The 20,594-nt window shown below is 33.6% G+C and overlaps 1 protein-coding gene across 4 annotated transcripts in view; it reads left to right on the top strand.

The window, feature by feature from the left end:
* Positions 1-19,949, top strand: part of LOC131440245 (B-box type zinc finger protein ncl-1-like) — a 29,774-nt gene extending 9,825 nt beyond the window's left edge. For all 4 annotated transcript variants that reach the window (XM_058611354.1, XM_058611356.1, XM_058611353.1 and 1 more), the window contains exon 6: positions 29-19,949. In XM_058611354.1, the coding sequence (XP_058467337.1) occupies positions 29-133 (105 nt within the window). In that variant the 3' untranslated portion in view covers positions 134-19,949. The remainder of the gene's footprint in view (positions 1-28) is intronic.
* The last annotated feature ends 645 nt before the right edge of the window (positions 19,950-20,594 follow it).

The raw sequence follows: 20,594 nt of genomic DNA, 5'->3' as shown, positions 1-20,594 counted from the left end.
ACTGATAATTCTACTTTCCAAACATCAGGTTTCACGTTGCTGTGGCCTTAAGATAACATCAGAAGGGTACGTCGTAACTCTGGCTAAAAACAACCATCACGTTTTAGTGCTCAACACACTTTACATTCAGTGATTGACCGCCGGAGCAAGAATTCTGAAGCCGAATCGTTAGATTGCAACAAGGTAAGTGCGTTGCTATGGTTCGGTCCTAGAAGTGTGCAGGAATACGTGAGTACCCCACAACCCTTTCTTCACATCATTGCTGTGTAACCGACAGCAAACAGTACATAGCTGAAAGCTATGACCGTAAATATTCGTACGCTTTACAAAACACATTGTCAAGTCATCATGACACACCGGCTGGAATCATCGGACCGTTTACGGCTTCGCTTTTACAGTACAGTGCGAGTACCTCAGATCGTATGATAGAAGCTAAGTAACGGTTGGTGTGCTTGGCAGGATTCGTGTGAAAAACATCCCTTCGAAAACTTCTTTTTAAAAGAGAGGAAAAACGAAAGATATTATGTTGTTTTACCAATATTCTTACTATTTTAATTTTTCCTTTTATTAACGCTATTTACAATTTTATTCGTAATATTATACTATTTTAAACGATATTTATTATCCAAAACTGAGAAAAATGAATGATCTCCAATATTATTTTACAACAAGAATCGCGAGATAATGTTTTATTTTGTTTTATACGCGAAGCGGCAAAAATTCAGGCTAGGAAAGAGAGAAAAAAAAGCGAAATTGGTCAAGCGAATATCGATGCACTTTCATTGTATAAGATTTTTCTTCCGTATAGGAAACAGAAGAGTGTGAGTGTGGGTAGGGCAAGTTTTATTTTACTACGTTAGGAAGGCGCGCGTATTTATAGCAAATAAGCTGAATCGAAGTAAATGGGTAGTGCGAACACGAAGAGAAATCTACAAAAAAAAAAACGAAAATCAAACCTTTCGAATATGTAAATATTTTTATCAACTATTATACACAACAAAAGAATTAATGTTTAATTGTAGGCGTGATTTCTTCAAAGAAAAACACATAAGAGCGAAGTAGAGAAAAGAACAAACAAATTTACACCAGAAAAGCATATTTTACATAGAAGTTATATGCATACATACACTTGTAGAGTCGCCATAATTTCGCAAACTAATTTTCACGTTCATTTTGTTACATTCAGGAGAAAAAACTAAAAAAAAAGTTGTGTTATAGATTTTTAGGTATATTTTAGGTTCACCTATAAGCTTGTGTTTTTCATATTTTACGATGTAATGATTTGTTTAGTACTCGGGAACTGATCCGTTAGACTTCTTTTAGCTAGTTTTTAGGAAGAGAAAACGAAAGCGACGTTTCCTGTGACCTGTTGATGTTCACCTATGTTATTTTTTGTTCACTCGCGGAGGCATACAATGTTATTTTTAATATTACAATTATATTCAGAAGAAAAAGAAAAACAAAACAAAACGAAGCCGATAACTTCTTATTGATGGTTCCACAGTATTTTAGTTCCCATGATATTTGTATGTTTTCAGTTATATTCCCATCATTTTTGGAATTTGATCCTTGAATTACCAATATTTTTACTTTTAACTAAATAACGACTAAATCATATGCAGCATCCACACAAAAAAGCTCAGTTTAGTTTCGGATTTGTTTCTCTAATTGTTGCAACCGATGCAATTAGAATCTGTCAATTGATCCAAGATGTCTAAAACATTTGTTTTTCAATCGTACCTTGATATGTGGAATTATGGGCAAATACTGATTAAAAGTAGTAAAATTTGTTTCTCCATGGCAGACACCCACTCGCATTCTCACGTTTTTTGCTATTATCCCGGGTAGACAGTCCAATGCGTAGGGCGCTTGCCTTACAAGCCAATTGTCGTATGTTCAATCTCCGACCTGGCACGATTCTTAGTGTCAGTAGGATCGTAGCGCCAGCCAAGCAAGCAAGCAATGGAATCGGCTGCGAATTTCTGTTAAAATAGAAGGTCAAATTCCCCAAAAGGAATGTTATACCAAGGCTTTCTTTCGTTCCTTTACTTTTACAAGATAGGAGCCTAATCGAACTGACCAATTCCGTAGCCAATCGAGTATGGTGTCACATAGTTGAACTTCATTTTATAAATAGAACAACGTACAATTCATTTCAGTATTTATTAAAAAAAAATAAAACAAATTCTAGTGACAACAGGATTTGCTCTACAGTACTTCAAAAATTACTACGATTACTAATTTTCTTATGTATCACGTTAATGATGTTATTGATAGAATGTTTGAATCGTCTTGAACCATAACAATTTTCTTTGCCGTTTACGTTTTCGTTGCCACATTGCTGACTCTGATAAGTCAATCAAAACAAAGAAGATATTCTCAATTCCAATGCCCGGAGCTACTAGAATTGAGAATGCACCAGATATCTTTTAATTTTTCCAAAGAATAGGAAATTTTTATCGAGATTCGAGAAAAGATCTGGGAGGGTACTGCCGGTTGGAAAGCCTAAAACTTTTGGTGTGAGTAGTGTGTAGACATCATGGATCAAATGGTAACTCTGAAAATGTGGTCATTGCAAATGAGTGATTCAGGGATTTTTCGATACTATTGCTATAGATTTTTGTTCTAATCTTCTAATAGCAAAAAAGGTGAATTATTTTTTCTTTTCTAAAACTCCTTTCTGTTTACTAGTAAACGATAAAAAAGTGTACTCTTGAAGAGACTACTCTAGTTATTGAAAATTCCGGTTATCTAATCATTAGTTTAGTTCAATATTTTCTTTCTACATTAAGTCGCGTTAGGTGATATACTAGAATAGGTTATATTTTCAGAACACACCCAGGTAGAACAGGTATTGGGGGATAGAGAAACGTGCGAATACACAAACTGTGAGACAAAATTTGAATCTCTGCCGATGTGTGAACAACGTACAGCCTAACAGACACCGCTAATATACCGTCTTGTAGAAGAAGCTTATTGTTTACAGTGCAAGTTACTAATGCAATATAATGATGCCATATTTAAACAGTAATACTACTAGATTTAAATCAAAGTTGTACTTTTCTCTATCCCAGTTGTGCACAGCATCAATGTTTATTTGTTTGCAGGATAAACATTCTTTTTTTCATTTAATTTTCATTCCATTTTTTAACACTTATCTTCGCCCTGTCATTAGTCATTGGTTGATGACTAATTCATCATTTTTCATTGTTCATAAATTAAATGTATATATCCACATTTGGAGGAACAAACGGCTAAGTTTTTTCTCCTTTTTAACAAATTAGTTTTAAAATCGGTACTTCTTCCGCCATTGTTTACTTGTCAGATATTTTTATAATAACATTGTTCACAGAACACGCTCAATTTTATTTTGTTTTATTTTGTTAGAAATACACTATCTTTTAGTTCCAAACTGAGGGAGGAATCTGTGCTTGGCATTGTAACGATACTACATTTGATTAGAAATGCTTGTTTTTCTAGTCACGTGACGTGACAGTGAAACATGCAAATATTACGTACAAGCAGCAGCTTTTTCTCTCGGCTTTCGCCGATCATATCGACCATCATCGGTGATTTGTGGAAGAATACAATATTCTAATTATTAGGTTGCACGCTTATAAAAATTTTACTGCATTTAGAGTTCTATGTTAACAAAACGAACGAATCTAACACACAACATCCGCAAGAAAAGACAACCACACTGATAAGTGACAAAACTAATTGAGAATGAATAGTTGAAAACAACCCAAAGTTAATATTGCGTATTTAGGAAGATATTTTTTGCCTTATATTTTACATTTTGCGTCATTAGTAGTAATACATTTATTCATTGTAAATAGGAGCAGGAAAGAACAATGGTAGTTGTTTAATGTCCTTTTTTACATTAATCGAATTATCAGATGAAACTCTAGGCATTGTTGGTCAAGCAATTTTACCAAAAGAAACATGAAAAAAAAACTGAATGCATTGTTGAATATATATTTTTGTAAGAGATTGTAATGTAAATTGCGGCAGAATTTTTAGTCACCAGACCAACAGACGATTAAAAAATGCAATCGCAAATCGTGTTCAAAAAATATGTTGACACTTGGTTTCAATGCAACCGTCACGCGAGGAATCAATTTAACGAAGCAGTGACAGTTCCGATATGTTGCTCAGTTCATTGTTAATCTCGCTTCTAATGTCCCGGATTTTAATTTGAAAATTTATTTTTCAATCTTCAACTTTCGTTGTATAAAAACTAACTTTCTGGTTTGCTAAGTATTTTTTCTATGTCTATTTTTGAACATTTCCAGCAAGTTTAAGAACATATCGTTAACTGTCAATGCTTGCCGTCTTAATGAAAACTATTACGGAGGTCTATCCATGCAACTACTAAAAAATGTCACTGCGGAACATGATAACTTTTCTTACACACAATATGATGGGATAAAACGATTGAGCTTCGTGTTGACCAATGAGATAGAAACAGGTGTGACAAACATTACTGAAATTAACTTTGCTTTACGTGCTTGCTTTCGCGCCCCGTTTTAGCTGACATTGGATCAAAGCATGTTTATTTTACATGTATGTATGTCGTCACACCGAACTGTTTTTGGACAGCTAGTCATGTGGTTGGTATGCATCACCTGTTTAAACCACATTGCTTGTTGATGGTATCCATTTTGCTACCATGATCAATCTTCGTTAATGGCGCAACGATTTCGCGACCTACCGCCGAAACTAAGCTCAACTGACCAAACAGATAATAGGTAGGCTTTCGGTTATGGCTAAAAGGTGTTCATTTTTAACATTTTTAAAAGCTCTATACAAATATAGTGAATTGTAAGTTTTTTTTTGACAAGACAGAGATGATGTTATGCGTTAGTGTCTTTCCTATCAGAATCAGTGCCGTAAAATTTTATTTCATTTCATTTAATTGAAATCGATTTTACACAGCCGATCAGTTGACTATACTTCATACACCGCTCACTGACATGCTGTTGGAAAACACTCAGTTCTTCATCCGTTGCACCGTCAATTGAAACTCAGTTAAACCGACGTCAGTTTCTCTCTAGAAATAACAAACATCTCTTTCAAGTGAATGAGCGAGCGCCTATCAAATGGGCTCCTGGTGAATATTCAGTTGGTTCAAGACAATAAACGAACGGTAAACACGGTTAATCACAGAATGTAACTAAATTTATTGCTTCTTGTCAGTCTAATACTTTGAAATACATCTCAATGCATACCAAAAATTCTAAAATCATTCATTTACACTTGCTGGCGATAACTGTGAACCTAAATGGAAAGCATTATATTTTGTTTATTGTACCGGTCGGAATAATTTTCTGTTATCGAGCTGATGTTTTTCTGTCTATTTATTCGAACTTGTTCACTGTTGGCGGCTGAGACAGAGAAACAGATGGGTTCATTCGTTCTTGAAACGGAGCTAGCGAAATTTCTAATGACTATGTATGGTTATTCATTTGACAATGAATCCAGTGGATCTCATTTGACTATGACCACAAAAGTCAATTGAATGATTTGGAATACACTGACAGTCAAAGGCCAGAAATTTCATTTTCATCTCAATAATTTTATTCGAAAATGAATTTTACCGCACTGATCAAAATAAACGTCTCTTCGAAAACATATGAAAAATCATTTTTTGAGGAAAGTGTTACTTCATTACTTTACACAAAGTCATCGTAAAGTTTCGCTAAACAAACACGCAGAATGTGGCTTGCGCGGTTCAAAAATAGGTAATTTTGACTTGGAACGCAAGGGCCGTCCGGACAACAGAAAAAAAACTAGGTAACCAGTAAGCACTAATAATCGCATTGAAATAGCCTTTTATGAGCACCAAAAATGCTTATGGCACTATATCTGCAATCTGAAAGCTCATTTGTTGTAAATCAATCAGAATTAAACTTTCATAATGCACACTAGCCATAAACAAGCATTATCTAATTGTGTCAAGTGCGATTGTAATTGTAATGCCAATTAGCGATTATTTTCTGTCATAATGCGGTATTAGTATGTGCTTTTTGGTTACCGGGGAATTCGATGATCAAGATTTAGCGACGTTGCTCGATGGAGAACCTTGCTAAACACTTCTTAAGTTGTCCACATCACTTGGTGTCTATTTTTCGACGGTCGGAAAACCCCTCAAAGCCATGGGAATGGCAAAATATAACGATCTTGACGGCTAGTAAGTAATTTTGCTTTATGACTATGCAAGACTTCATGTTTTGAAAGTCGTGGAAACTTATTTGAAAATGCTGAAATGAGAAGTTTTGCCGCAACACCATATTGACCAGACATTGCGCCATCCGATTATGATTTATTCCGATCCATGGAAAACGAAATGATAAAAAATTGATCAGTTTACTAATCGAATCTAAAAAAATGAGTACCCAGAAAGATGATGAATGTAGTACATAACTATAAACAATACTTTGAATAACTCTTATGATTTCTCTCTTCTGCTGCACGCATTTTTTTCATGGTTCGCAAATCCATATGTGGACGAATTTTACCTGGTTTTCTACTGAACGTCAGTTTGGCAGATCTCTGTGTGGTTTTCGTTCTGCAAGCCCAGCCAACCTAAGTGTTTTCTTTTTTGCGGCCTCTCGGCTTTAGCTTATTGTCTGTATACTGCCCATACCCATATTTCATCCCCATACGTTGAATTGGTGAATTGAAAGGATTTAGACACGTGTAACGGTATTCTGTTTAAATTCAGTGTATGAGTTTAGCAGCTGCCAAATAAAATCGGCGTGCAAAAATCCAATCTACATAAAAATTTTAAACCTCTTTATTTTGTGTCCTTGACTTTACATCTGTTAGAGTCAAAATCATGCATTTTAGTTTACATGTACTATCCTGTACATTTGGTAAGCTTTTTATATTATTCTTAACACTTACAATTTTACCCATCAAGCTACTTCAAAAATGGCGACAGTCGATATAGGACTGGTAGACAGAAAACAGTTTTCTACTAATGAGATACGGAAGACTTTGATTTTTTTTAAATTGTATGAAATTTTGTCGACTTGTAAGATTACTACTTACGTAGGACTTAGATTTGGCGGGGCATCGTCAGAATCGTTTGTATGGTCTACCGACACGGAACGTCATGTTCCGCAGTGAAGATGTGTTACTGTTTTCCTGTGAAACACAAAAATATTTGCCGAAAATCTGTATTTATGTCAAACATCACTTGCAAAACTGATTCCCGACCTATCGTAATCGGTTCAAATGGATATCACAAATGACGTATTCTATTCAGCGTGACTATTTTACATTGCGAACAGCCAAAAGACCTATAGTTGTACAACATTCAAATGAAACAGAACAACAGTGCCATGTTTTAAACACATATATTTAACATATATACTTTTATTTCTACAAATTTCTTGACCACATATTTTATCGAAAGTTTAATTTTACAACAAAAGCGTGTGAGAATAAGCTAAAACATTAAAGTAAAAGCCAGAAATTCATGAAACAACGCAAAATAAAATTTACTGCGAAATCAAGTCAAAACTATAAATTCGCAATAGTATTGTTACTTCATTTATTGAGTTGAAGTTTTTTCATATATACAAAATACAAATTTTTATCATCTCTTGATAAGCAATCATGTTTGGCTGTAGTGTTCCTTAATTGATATAGTCTCATTATTTAAGAGTTTTTTTCTTCGAAAAACGTAGTGTAGTAAGTTCCAAAACTAGTATTTACATTTACAAAATGTGCGCGGATGTGTAGAGTGGTATGTTAGAGTGTATGTAGCATATAGATGGTTAGCAATGGACAAGTGTTTGTCGTAGATAGGTTTCATTGTTCGCATTTTATTTTCTGAATAAAAAAAAACGAAAGTAAAACGATGTATATGTCAAGTATTTATTACATTAACAGAGTGGAAAACGTGGATTGTATAGAATCGACCACTTCTTGGTGTCCGAATATGGTTTTAAGAGTGTTTTTTCGGAAAGTTAGGTGAATTTTCATGCTGATTTGGACACTAATCGAAAATATACTTGTATATGTGAAACACTATCAAAAATCTTACCGCGAAAGTAGGTATTTGATGTGCTGTGACAAATTGAAAGGTATATTATATTTATTTGTATCCTATTTCAGATATTTCATAAGTCAATTATTGCTAGGGCATGCAGGTTTGTTTGGAAACGCAACGCATGGTTTTGATTGAAATGATCACAATAGTAACGTCAACTCAATGACATTGGCTCGATACTCGTTTGTTGCGTAAGTTCCAGACCCGCTTCTCTGCATCAGTGAGTCACAAAATTGTTTCTTTTCTAAGCATATTTTTTCTTATAATAATAGTCTACAGTAGATTATATCAAGTTGCACCGAAAAAAACGGCTTATAATTCAGCTTTTCTTGATAACTATTACCTTCTACGTTGGAACTTACTGCTAGCCTAATCAATGAGAATCGAGGTAGTGTCAATGAGGGTAATACATCTTTCACTGAAAAAAAATTGAATACCATTGGCGCAATGATTAGTTTCAAATCCCAATAATTCTTGTAAAATATTTATCAATGTGAATCAAAGAAAATAAATGCTCACTTTTATACATTTTTATACAAAGCAGCAACTGAAAGTTTATAGTAAAATGCAAATATATACCTAAAACTTGCAGTACAGTTCACAAAATTGACCTCATCGCAATATTTGTTCCATTCAATTCAGTTTAGTCAGTCGAATTCAAGATATGAGTTGTTTGATTACTTAGAGATGATCTAGTTTAGGATTGGTTTGAGATGCATTTATCAGTATAATCTTTTGTTTACATAATTTCTAATACAAGAAACAAAAATACAGTTTTCACGAAAGTATTGTGATAAAATTGTTTCACAGTTTTTTTTTATTTGCTTTCTGAGTAATTTGAATTTACAAAAAAAAACCAGTCATACTTGATTAGTGTTCCTCGACATACCACACTCTGTAGAACAGACATGTACAAAGTTATATTTATATAACAAAGGTAGACAAAATATTTAAACAGAAACAAAACAGTTTATATCCCAGTCGTCACCTATATTTTACTACAACATGAATTGAATCACACAAATTACAATAAAAATACCTTTTCTCATACGACGAATATACTATTACTAAACACAAGACAACTATTTACATATGATTATGAATTGCTCTTAGATATCTACAGGAGGCAATTACGCAACATATACGTGAAAGATATTTTTCGCAAAACCAACATTAGTTGGCGCGTCAAAAAAACAAATGTCTTAAAAATAACCTTATATATTTACAAAATGGGCTAAACAAAAAAAAAAACAATAGGAAGTACCGGAAATAACGCGCCATTTCAAATCTAGAGTCAACCAATATCAACACAAATTGTCCGAGAAATACATTTGCACGTTTTGTCTACCTATTGTGAAAGTCATAGTTTTATGCGATTGCTGGAAATTTTCAACACATTTTATTCATATGCCAATTAGCGAGCCGGTACGATCAAACATTACAAACGCCTTGTAAAAATCATAGGAAGTCTTTTTTGTTTTTATAACTGGTTACATGAGTTTTTGGCAAACATTATTTGGCGCATACCGAAAAATCATGGTTGGAGTTCACTGTACTCTGAAAGCAATGATATTTACTATTACCTTTACCTATAAAATGTTTGTTATTTCTCATTCCATCCATAAAATAAAGTGAAATCGCAAAATAGAAACAGGAAGCAAACCTAAAGCAGAGAGATGTGAAATAAACGAAAATAAATGCAGACCACAAAGAGTAGTAGCATGGAAAGAAAGACGCAAGTAGATCAGCAGAAGAAATATTTTAGCTTGACCATATATAGAATGAGAAAGATATCTGTAAAAATGTTCCCGCCTTATTTTTTATAAACAACAGTGATGATATATTTACTACTTTTACACTTTTGTCAACGAGTAACATTTTATAGTGGTTTATGCGTTTTTATTAGAAGTTTAACTTTTTTCATAGTACTGGAGTGCCTATTGCACAATTTTAAATAATTGTTTTTTTTTTGCTTTTTTACTTTTAAATTATACACGCGTATATACATAGTGAAGAAAAATAGAAGTATACAATCATTTCGAGCAAATAAAGTTTACATTTTATTTACTTTTACCGCTTTTTCTTTTGTTTAGTTAAGTTTTGTTTCCTTAAGCCCTTTTCATTGAGTTTTGTTAAGAATTAGAACGCTAGCTAAAATTGTTGAAGTCTGTAGTTCTGAACGTCCTCGATCTACATCTTAGTCATCGAAAATGCAAAAAAATATCACATATTAGCGTATCAGCTTATGCATTTCCTGTTTTCTGTTCTCCCCTTAATTGGTTGAAATCAGCGTGTACTATTGTCACTGTCTCGATCAAATCTATTCGTTTTTTTTTCGACAAAAGGGCCTTACTACAAATGACATCCTCCTTGTTTAATTTTTCTTTTGATTATTACGTAGCCATTACTGCAATTTCTAGAAAGTTTCCAATACTCATCGAAAGCTTGTGTTTTTAACTTGAACGTTTTGCGAAGATTAAGGCGTCAAATATAAAATCAATCCGGTAAAAAAAAAAAGGAAACAAAGAGAAACTGTCATTTATAGTTAGGCGCTTTTGTAGTGGGACTATCGAATTGCTAGACTCTAGAGTTTATTACGAAACCGAGATGTGCAAGTGAGTATGATAAATCGTTGTACTCAATGGCCGAGTGCTTTGTAGCTCGTCTGTATTTGTTCTAAAGCGTAACGTAAATCGTAATGGTCTTGCTGTTTGGTGATGCACATATGGGTTCAATTACGCGTCATCTTGTCAATACCAGTGGCGTCTCGTGGCAAAATTTACGGGTTGTGCACTGATTATATCACATGTAACAGTTCGTTGTAAGTGAAAACGAAAGATTGAGGAGTTGATATTCGCTTGTGTTTTGAATGAAATGTCGACAAACTTTTGGATGGGATTTTTTTATTAAACATATTTAGTATCATCGGTACAGTAGGAAAAATCCACGCACTGCACTTCGAGCAAATCGGTCAATAATGTCATCAGTAAAATCGCTTCGACGTTGCAACTGAGACGGCCAAGGATGCCAGATGATTTTTTTAATCTGTGAAGATTCCGCCACTTTGAAAAGCTCTGTAGGACACTGTATTTCCTAGCAGTTCGAAGACTTTTAGGAAAAAGCAAAGTCCTGGCATTACATTCCTGTGGTGGAATTTGGACTTTCTGTTTCAACAGACTTCGCAGCCGATTCTTAGTGTACAGAATCATTGCATGGCTAGTACTATGGATTCTACTGACACTAAGAATCCTTCCAAGTCGGGGCTCGAACAGACGAGCTCATTGTAAATCTGTGATTCATCTGTGCGGCATATTCAGAATCAGGACAACTCAGATTAATCTGTGAACCTGGCAGCTCTGAAAACAGCAATTTGTTTTCAACTACCATAAGCATTAGCCACTGGAGCCTCTTCTGAAGATGTCCATACAAGTTTTTACAGAGCCAAACGTGACAGTGAGAACAAGAAATTTCAGTTAATTGTTTCAATTACACCGGTTGTGTAGTGCACGAGGTGTACATAAGGACGAGACGCCACTGGTCAATACATAAATGCATAAAGTTTTGGATAGCACATGAAAAATCCAAACAGTAAAGCAACATATCGTTATTGAGTTGATATACTTGGTGTATGGCAGCCCTACTCTTACGTATTAAAGGGTCCGAGCAGACCCTGTCAGCTTGGAGCGAAATCAATCTTCACTTCAGCAACGCCATCGCACGGTATCACATTCAACACACGGTCATTAGGCATCTGTCAATTGTCATAAAAGTCATTTGGCATACACACCATTTGTCATACGGTCATTTAGCATATGGGTAGAGACCAGACAAACAAGTAGGTTACGGATGAATAGGCTTTCACCAACAGTTACCAATCGATGCTAAAACTCCCCTCGATTTTTCATCGGTATGGTCAAATACCCTTCCGAAGTGCGCTCACGTTCATGTTTTCAACCCGAACCCAACATGCGAGGCACCCAGCAGCATTTTTTTTTCGTTGCATAGTCACAAATCACACTCGAAGCAGCTATTTCACGATGTAATCTGAAGGAGAACAAGTCCCATTATATTTATCCAACTTTTCTCAGGTTTCCTTCGACGGGTTGCCTCTTAGAAATAATGATATCATACAACATGTTTCTTTTATAATCATCATGCAAAAATGGTACAGTTGTTTTGATGTGCGATAACACGTAAGCTGTGAGGAATAAAGACAGCCAAAGAAAATGAAAATTATCTTGAAGTACGAATAATTATAATAAAAAAACATCGATTGAACTATCAACTGCATCCAATGCACAACAAAACCTAAGACGACCCTCTCAACACAAGCAACAACAGCGACTAAGAAATTTTCGGAAGAAAACACAATCAGTGAATCAATTGCCCCTCACTCTTTGTTGCATATTAATGAGAATGGATTACATGGAAGTTTCGCATTGAACCATTTTTTTAATCAAATAATATAGCGCAATCTAATTTGGCTCTTCTCAGCCGATATGATTTAGAGCCGTGTCGAATAATAAATGAAAATAGTGTGTAATAGTTCTTTTTTTTTCAATAATATAATAGTTTCAAGAACAGTGGAAAATACAACGGAATACAAATGGCGATAATTTCAGTTGCCTTTTATCCTCAAGTTTAAACTGTGGAAGACGAACGCATGACTTCTGGTACTGACTTCTGCCTCGATCGCTGTCTTTTTTCCGGGTTAGAATTAAAGCTAGTCTTATGTTCGAACTACGACCTTGAAGTTTCTTAGTAGTCAGTAAGATCGTAACACTAGCTATGTAATGGTATGTCTGTACACGTAAGAATCGGCCGCGAAAAACTGTTGAAACACAATGATCAAGTTCTAAAAAGAAATGTAATGCGGTGCTCACCGACTACAAATTATCAATCATTTGAATTATGCGTTGGCCAAAAAATGATATTGAACGTCATGAAGACATGACATGGTAAGCTACAACGCGTCGTCTTTGACCACTAAACTAGGGAAATAAACATTGAAAGAACTCCCGTCGTACGCTCCAAACCTTGCCCTGGTCAATTATTTCAAGTTCAGAGCAGCGGTTCCTCAATATTGAAAAACTTGTCAAATGGTTTTTCTCGAAAAAAAAAAAAAACGTTACTGCTGTTACAAGTACAACTCGTTTACAACAAACCCATTTCTTACCTTTTCACTACAATATTTTAACGCCACGTGCTAACGGCTGAATAATAAATCCTTCATGTTTGGTATTAATTGATGACATCCCGGTAGATTTAATAATAACATTGGATAGATTGAACAGATTCATGAGGAATGACAATTTAATTTGACTTGTTTCATACCGCTAAGTGCACGTTGATATATATTCATTTATTCCTGTTATTTTGTGTATCCTCTATTGCATTATTTGTGTTAATAGCCACTTATATTTGCCAATTAGGAAGATAATTTAGTTCTGCAAAAAATACACTCACGGACACACTAAATGTCTTCCCGAACCCGTAATTAAAATTGTATAGTATACAAAATAACCATCGTATGCTTTACTAGAACAGTGAGAAGTATTGGAAACATTTCAAGATGACGTAAATGTGAACCATGAAAAGTAATCACGAATAAAAGATATTTCGAATTCTTTGCAAAAGAATCGCCAGCTTGGTTCCATTCAAATCAAAATTGAATATTCTCTCTCTCCCTCTTTCTCTCTGGAAAAAATGTTCCACTTTCACACTTCTCATTGTTAAATTGAATCGCACTGTAAAAATGTTTAGAAAGAACTGATTTTTCGGAAAATGAAACATTTGAAATTTAATAAAACTTTAGATAAGACAATATATTATGATAAACCAAGGAAAAACAAATTGAGCAAATTTAATTCTTTTTGCTGGCATTATACAAAAGTAACAATGAACAATATTTATACTAATATATAAATGGAAATAATAAAGTCATTAGGCGTTCATTTATCCTGTTTCCGCATGTTGCAAGACTTTTAGGATCCTAAGGTTTACACAAGTTGCAATTTTTGGTCACACTTGTAGTCCGTCAAAAAACTTATTGTCCGTCATGATTATTTTTTTTAAATTATTCTATTTTTATGTTTAGTGCCATAATATGGATAATATTCAGTATTGTATAATCGATGATAGTGAACAAGTCTTTTTCTATTGGAAACATTTTTACAAATAGAGTTAGATTATTTGTTTTATTGAGAACTACGATTTACATGAGGCTTCGCACCGGACATAAAACTAATGTAAGTACGAAAGTTTCTTTCGAGTGAAAGTCGCTTCTTCTCCCTCAAATAACATAATCCAAACCAATGCTGTAATTGTAGCTGGTTAAAACAAATGTGAAACAAATGAAAAAAAAAACATACTAGTGTAGTGAAGTCATATGGCAACTTTTTTAGGAAGCACTTTATATATTATAGTCATATACACACCAAGGATATGTACATTTTACAATTACAATTAAAGTGACAAAGCAGCCGCTTTATAATGTATTTGTATCTTGTTTTATAATTCCATTTTATAGAACAATCTTTCAATTATGTTTCAGATATTATTATGCCTTGTCTTTTATATACACGTATTTATTATACACGACAAAAACGAAGAAAACGAACGAAAAAAAAAGATAAAAATATTTTGACAAAAAACATAAAAAAATAATTTTGTAGTATGTTTTTAGGTAATAGATTTTCCCAAAATAAAAATCAATTATTAAAAGCAAGCACGAATGGGAGTGCACTGGAAAAAATACAGTAGAGATCTTTCTCCCCTATTGAGCATTGGCTATATACCTTGTATACAGTGGATTTTTGCCAGAAACGAACATGTTCACAGTTTAATAGTGAACTAAAAATATACACTTGAAACAAAATTGACACAATCCGCGGTGGTAAATAGAACGACGTGAAAAATTCATGAACCACCCAATTACACTAACACAATAAAGATCAAATATTATGCTTCTTCACTTGACAAACACGAAACAACATAAGCCAAATAGAAGTATATATATACATTTCATGCTTTTAAAGTTGCAACTTTAGATCTTTGGACATTGATTTAACTTTTGACACCGGGGACCCTAGTCACACAGTTGTCTTACTTACATTACTTGTCAGTCATTTCACGCATTAACAGATATAGTAATGAGCGTCGCATCAGTTTTGGCGTCTGCTCACGTGGCAAGGTGACTGTAAGAATAGGGTCCACAAAGCCTGATTGTCGTTGTTGAAGGACGGAAATTGTTTTGTCCATGATATGCTTAAGCTGATTGGAGTAATCTTTCTCACACGTTTAAGCTTTCCGATGAAACAACAACAACAACCACGCATGTCACTGATATGGGAAACAAGTCCAGTAGTGAGCATATTTTCAAGACAGATGGAATAAGGTTATAATCAAAGTTTTACAAAATATTATATACAGTTATGTAGCAGTTTTAAAATGGTCGAACTGAAAATAATTCAAACTCCAAGGCAAGTAAATCCTGTTTGACAAAAAAACGTAGTTGGTGAAATTGTATGAAACACACACACCTATTGTTCGGCGGATAATTTTACTAATTAGATGGAAAGCAAACAAAAGAAACTTATCAAACGAGTATAAATTTATAGTAATGTTCGAACGTGTTGATGTAGCATAAAAAATCACAAATATTGAGCCACTTAAAAAGTAAAATTATAGAATCTACAAATTCAACCTCGATACAAATAATATAATCAGACTACCTAAATTGGAATAAAAACCAGGAAAGCAATATTTTATTGATAAAATTTACTACATATTATTTTATCTCGACAAAAAAAAAGTTGACTTGTTCGACATTCAAAGCCACAGAAAAACGTTGATTCAGTCTAACGATTGAAAATCGATGGGAAGTAAAAATCAATCAATAATAGAGCATCAGCAACATTGAAGGCAGCAACCAATTGATTTCACAGCTCCTATGTTCATGAACAGTGCAGACAGGTTCATTCATTGCGCGAAAAATTGAACACATTTTTTACGAATGGTTTCCTCGAAAGATTTGTAACCAAACGAAAATGATATACCGTGCATAAATCTTCTAAATGTTCATCGATTTCAAGTTCGATAGAGAGAAATTAACCTACATTATGTAACTAATAAAACAAACAACAATCCTAAAACTTGAATACAACGTTTGTGGCAACTGCAATCGATATATAGAACGAACTGATTATTCCTGCTGTAAGTTAATGTTCTAAACTGTACAATAATTCGCGCATAGATTTGTACAAGTCGATGCGAATAAAGCCGACTAGTTAGTGTGACCAACCTACATTCCCCCTATACTCAAACCAACTTGAAAAAGGAAGAAAGAAAAAAAATCAACACATTAAGACCATGCATGGTTGTGAAATATTTTATATCATTATTCCTCTTAATTTCATATGATTTCTGGCATCATTCCAGAAGCCATTTTGGTCAAATTATACACACGTTAATCATTTACAATACGTGACCGTTAAACCGTTTCGCAATTTTGAAAGAACTACTTATATAGTGAAAATTAAAGAGAGCTTACAAGAAAAAAAAACTAAATTTAGACACAAAAATCATGTTATTTATAATATTTCGCGCACTTTTGCTGCTAGCCTAAGTTGAAGCGTTCAAAACGTCCACTTATTCTATTTTTCGTTTATGCGAACGAAGTTTAACCATAGTAAATAAAGTTGCTTGTTGCAATCAAGTCAGAATTTCCATTTACACATGTATTCCAATGTTTCTCCACCATTGGTTTTGCAGTCCACTCCCGGTAGTTTAGTACAATGTAACATAGGCTTGCTGCCGATTAAAATTACCGTAATATAGACGACCAGCCGAATCCAGTGGGAAACATAGAAATAGCCAATGGAAAAAATGTCAGACAATATTTATACTATATTTTGAATTTTGGCCAAAAGATTTCTTTTCTTATTAATATAATTTTGGAACATGTTTATATAACAACAAAAACAAGGAACATAATATTAAATACCAAAATTCAAGCCTTATGAGAATCGTTTTTCGAATAAATATTACCTACTTCCAATCTGTACTAATACATGTTATTGAATGTATTTCAAGCACATGTTCAAATGTGTGTATGAAACGACTTCATAAACGTTTATCGATTTCTCTAAGTCATAAAAATATGCATACATATACAACACACTTACACAGAAATATACACCCTGACGACATGATCCAGCACTTTTCTCTGTCATCTCCGTTTGAATAGTATTATGAAGTTGGAGCGATGTACATTAAACAAATCGCATTTGTCAAAGCTAAACTGGATGGAAAAAATGGTGGTTACCCAGTATCTCAACCATTAAAAAAAGTATTAATGCGGCAAAATATAAAAGTAAAGTTACATATCACAGAATGAGCAAAGTTACGGTAAACATCCGAAAGAAATCCTACATTATGTACTTTTATCTACTCTAAAATATTTGTGGAGACAAAAGAACAAATACACAGAATCACCGGAGAATGGCAAACCAACATGATAATAATTTTTGGCGTTGTACACATATATAATAAACACAAAAAAAAGATATTTAATATTTATCCAGCAACAAAAAATCCTATCCATTCAAAATCATCTCAATATTGAGAGTTAATACAAAAAAAACTACTACTAGTGTTAATTTTTGCACAATATTTACAAACCAAATGTAAACATTACAATTTTAGAAGGAATTACGACAAATATTAAAACAAGAACTATTTTTTGAAACAATTATAAACAAAAAAAAGTAACGAGCAAGAGTTTTAAATTTACAGTATGATACATAGATCAATTATTATTATGACTACATTTTATTATATTGTGTTGAAATGGTTCCTGTTTCCAATACTGATAAAGAGCAAATGGAAATACGAACATCTGCAGAACAGTTCACTACAACTACTAACACGTATTTTAAACAATTTACCACAAACATACAATTAAGAACAAACAATAAGAAGTCGATAGAAGAAAATAAACCAATTTCCGAGCAGTAGTTTATCTAGCAGGCTGTAGTGTACTAGAACTATCTAGAGTGTGAGTGTGAAATAACAAAAGCAAATGAATCTACTATGTTACCAAGTTTAGTAGATATTTTTTGTTTCTAGCAATTGCTGTTGGTTCGATTAGGAATTGTTTCGTACTCCGAATAGAAATGTACAGTAAAGTTCGCCATTTTCAGCGCCACAGAATTTGTGATTTTGGTCAAAATTTTGTTTTGAACGATTCATTTAGCACAGGTCATTAATGGTCAAAACTAACCACAAGATGCCAACAATAAACATTGTTGTGAAATCAGTTTTTATGTAATATATCAATATGTTTACAATTTATTGTATTAACAGTATAATTCCAAGATAAATAATACAAGGAGGGCTTTATTGTTAACGTCTATTCGGTACGAGGTTGAATTGATATCGTCAAGGTAAATATTAAAATGTGACACACCACATTTACGTTCAATCGGCAAAAATTTGGAACATCACTGAAAAGATTTCAACAACTGAATATCCCCAAAGTCGTATTCTATAGGCGATAAATGGCAAATATCACTACCATAATTTGAGAAACGTAGCTTATGTGACAAATTATAGACTAGTGATTGTTTTATGATAAATGTTTATTTTTCAACAATTAAAAAAACCACCATTCTAAGCGCATGCTCAATATTCTTGTACAATTCTCTGAAAAATACTTTTACGTACAGATTTCAATGGTGTACGAATAAAAGCAGATTTTTACTAACCACACTTAAAATGGAAAATGGCTCTGATTGGTAATTCAAATCAATTGCGAAGCTGTAAAACTGAGCGTATCTAGAATTATAGGTGTGATTCAGGAATTGGAAGAAATTCAAAATAACTTCTGATTATTTCTAATTAATGAAACAGCTTAATTTGAAGAATTCTTCTCAAAATGAGACTGATAAAAGCATGTACAAGATCACCAACCGATACGTTGCACATTGCAAGTACGAATATAATTGCATACAATAGGACTATTCGTCCGATACAAGACAAATCGGTACCAACTTGTGATTAGGGCATATCGTAAGATAAGCCCTTGTGAATGTAATAAAATAAAATTCTTTTTGTTCAGTTCTATAATTTATAACTTTAATGTACACAATAATCAACATGATCTCGTAGACGAAACCATAATCGTCGAAATTATACAGAATATGCTGGAATATAATGCTTGAAGTCCGAAAAATGAATTTCTATAGCATTCACAAGGGCCTATATAAGCATACGATAGGCCCTAATTGCATGGTACCGAAATATAAATTGAGATGAACAGTGTATATGTTCTTGGTTCGCGTGCATGATTTTTTCGAATATTTGCACGAAAACGACATATATTATCAAATATTGCGCTCGTATGATTACGTGTTAATAATGAAATATTTAAATTTTCATAAGGGTAACAGGTTAGTAATGTTTAGTAGACAAAATCGATCATAAATTGTTTAAAATTTCAGTTTCCTTTTCTATCTCAATATCGTGGAATACCCCAAGTGGGTGTTAATTGTCATTTTGGATGTAATTAATATTTTTGTTTGAAGAATTACGCGATTCAATGAATAGTTAAGAAGTTACGACATTGAATAATAAATTACTTAAAAGGGCATTTACGCAGCATGTCTAATCCATCACAAACTGTTCTGTTCGTGTCGTGACATGCGGAACGCACCTGTGGCTATTGAACTGTCCACTTCAAACATATGTGCTTCCATGCATGATATGCTGGTCGTCTCTCAGAAATTCGAGCAGTTTTGATACTAGTTCCACGATTCTCCTCCTATGTGATTTTGGTTTGACTGCTTGGTTTATTGTTAACCCGAATAAAAAGGAAAGGGACATAAATTATACATTTTTACAAATTGGATAAGATTCATGATCAATGGTTTTTTGCCTCTAGCAGTGATAGTTCCGGGTTGACGGTGCTCTGGTCTTACAAGCCAGTTGTCCTATGTTCGAGTCCCGATCTGGAACTATTCTTAGTGTCAATAGGATTGTAGTACTAGCCATGCAATGATTCTGTACGCTAAGAATTGGCTGCGAGGTATGTTGGAGCAGAAATGCCAAATTCCACAAAAGGAATGTAATGTGATGTGACGTATATTTTGTTAGATTTGTTCAATCTACTGGTGCAGTAATCGAAAACGGGTGGCCGTTCCATAATCTAGCAAACCTTTTTCACGCATCCATTTTATTTGTACTTATTGAAATAAATAAATTTATTGATATCCGTAGCATTTAGCTCGCGCAATCAACGAAATAGTTTAGCACTCTACCCTTTATGGCGTATATCTGAACAAATAGTTTTGTTCAAAGCCCCACAATATTTTGAAGCTAGGAGAAGTTATGTGTAGTTGAACACATTTTGGAGTAGATGAACACATTTTGGCAAGTATTTTTGACACTTGCCTACAATTAGAAATAGAAAAGTCGCTATACGATTTTTTCATTATAGATTTTTCAATGATAGGATTCTGATTCTAGTGGCAAA

The sequence above is a fragment of the Malaya genurostris genome, chromosome 1, assembly GCF_030247185.1.
Source record: "Malaya genurostris strain Urasoe2022 chromosome 1, Malgen_1.1, whole genome shotgun sequence".
Lineage (NCBI taxonomy): Eukaryota > Metazoa > Arthropoda > Insecta > Diptera > Culicidae > Malaya > Malaya genurostris.
This window is presented reverse-complemented; position numbering and strand designations above follow the sequence as displayed.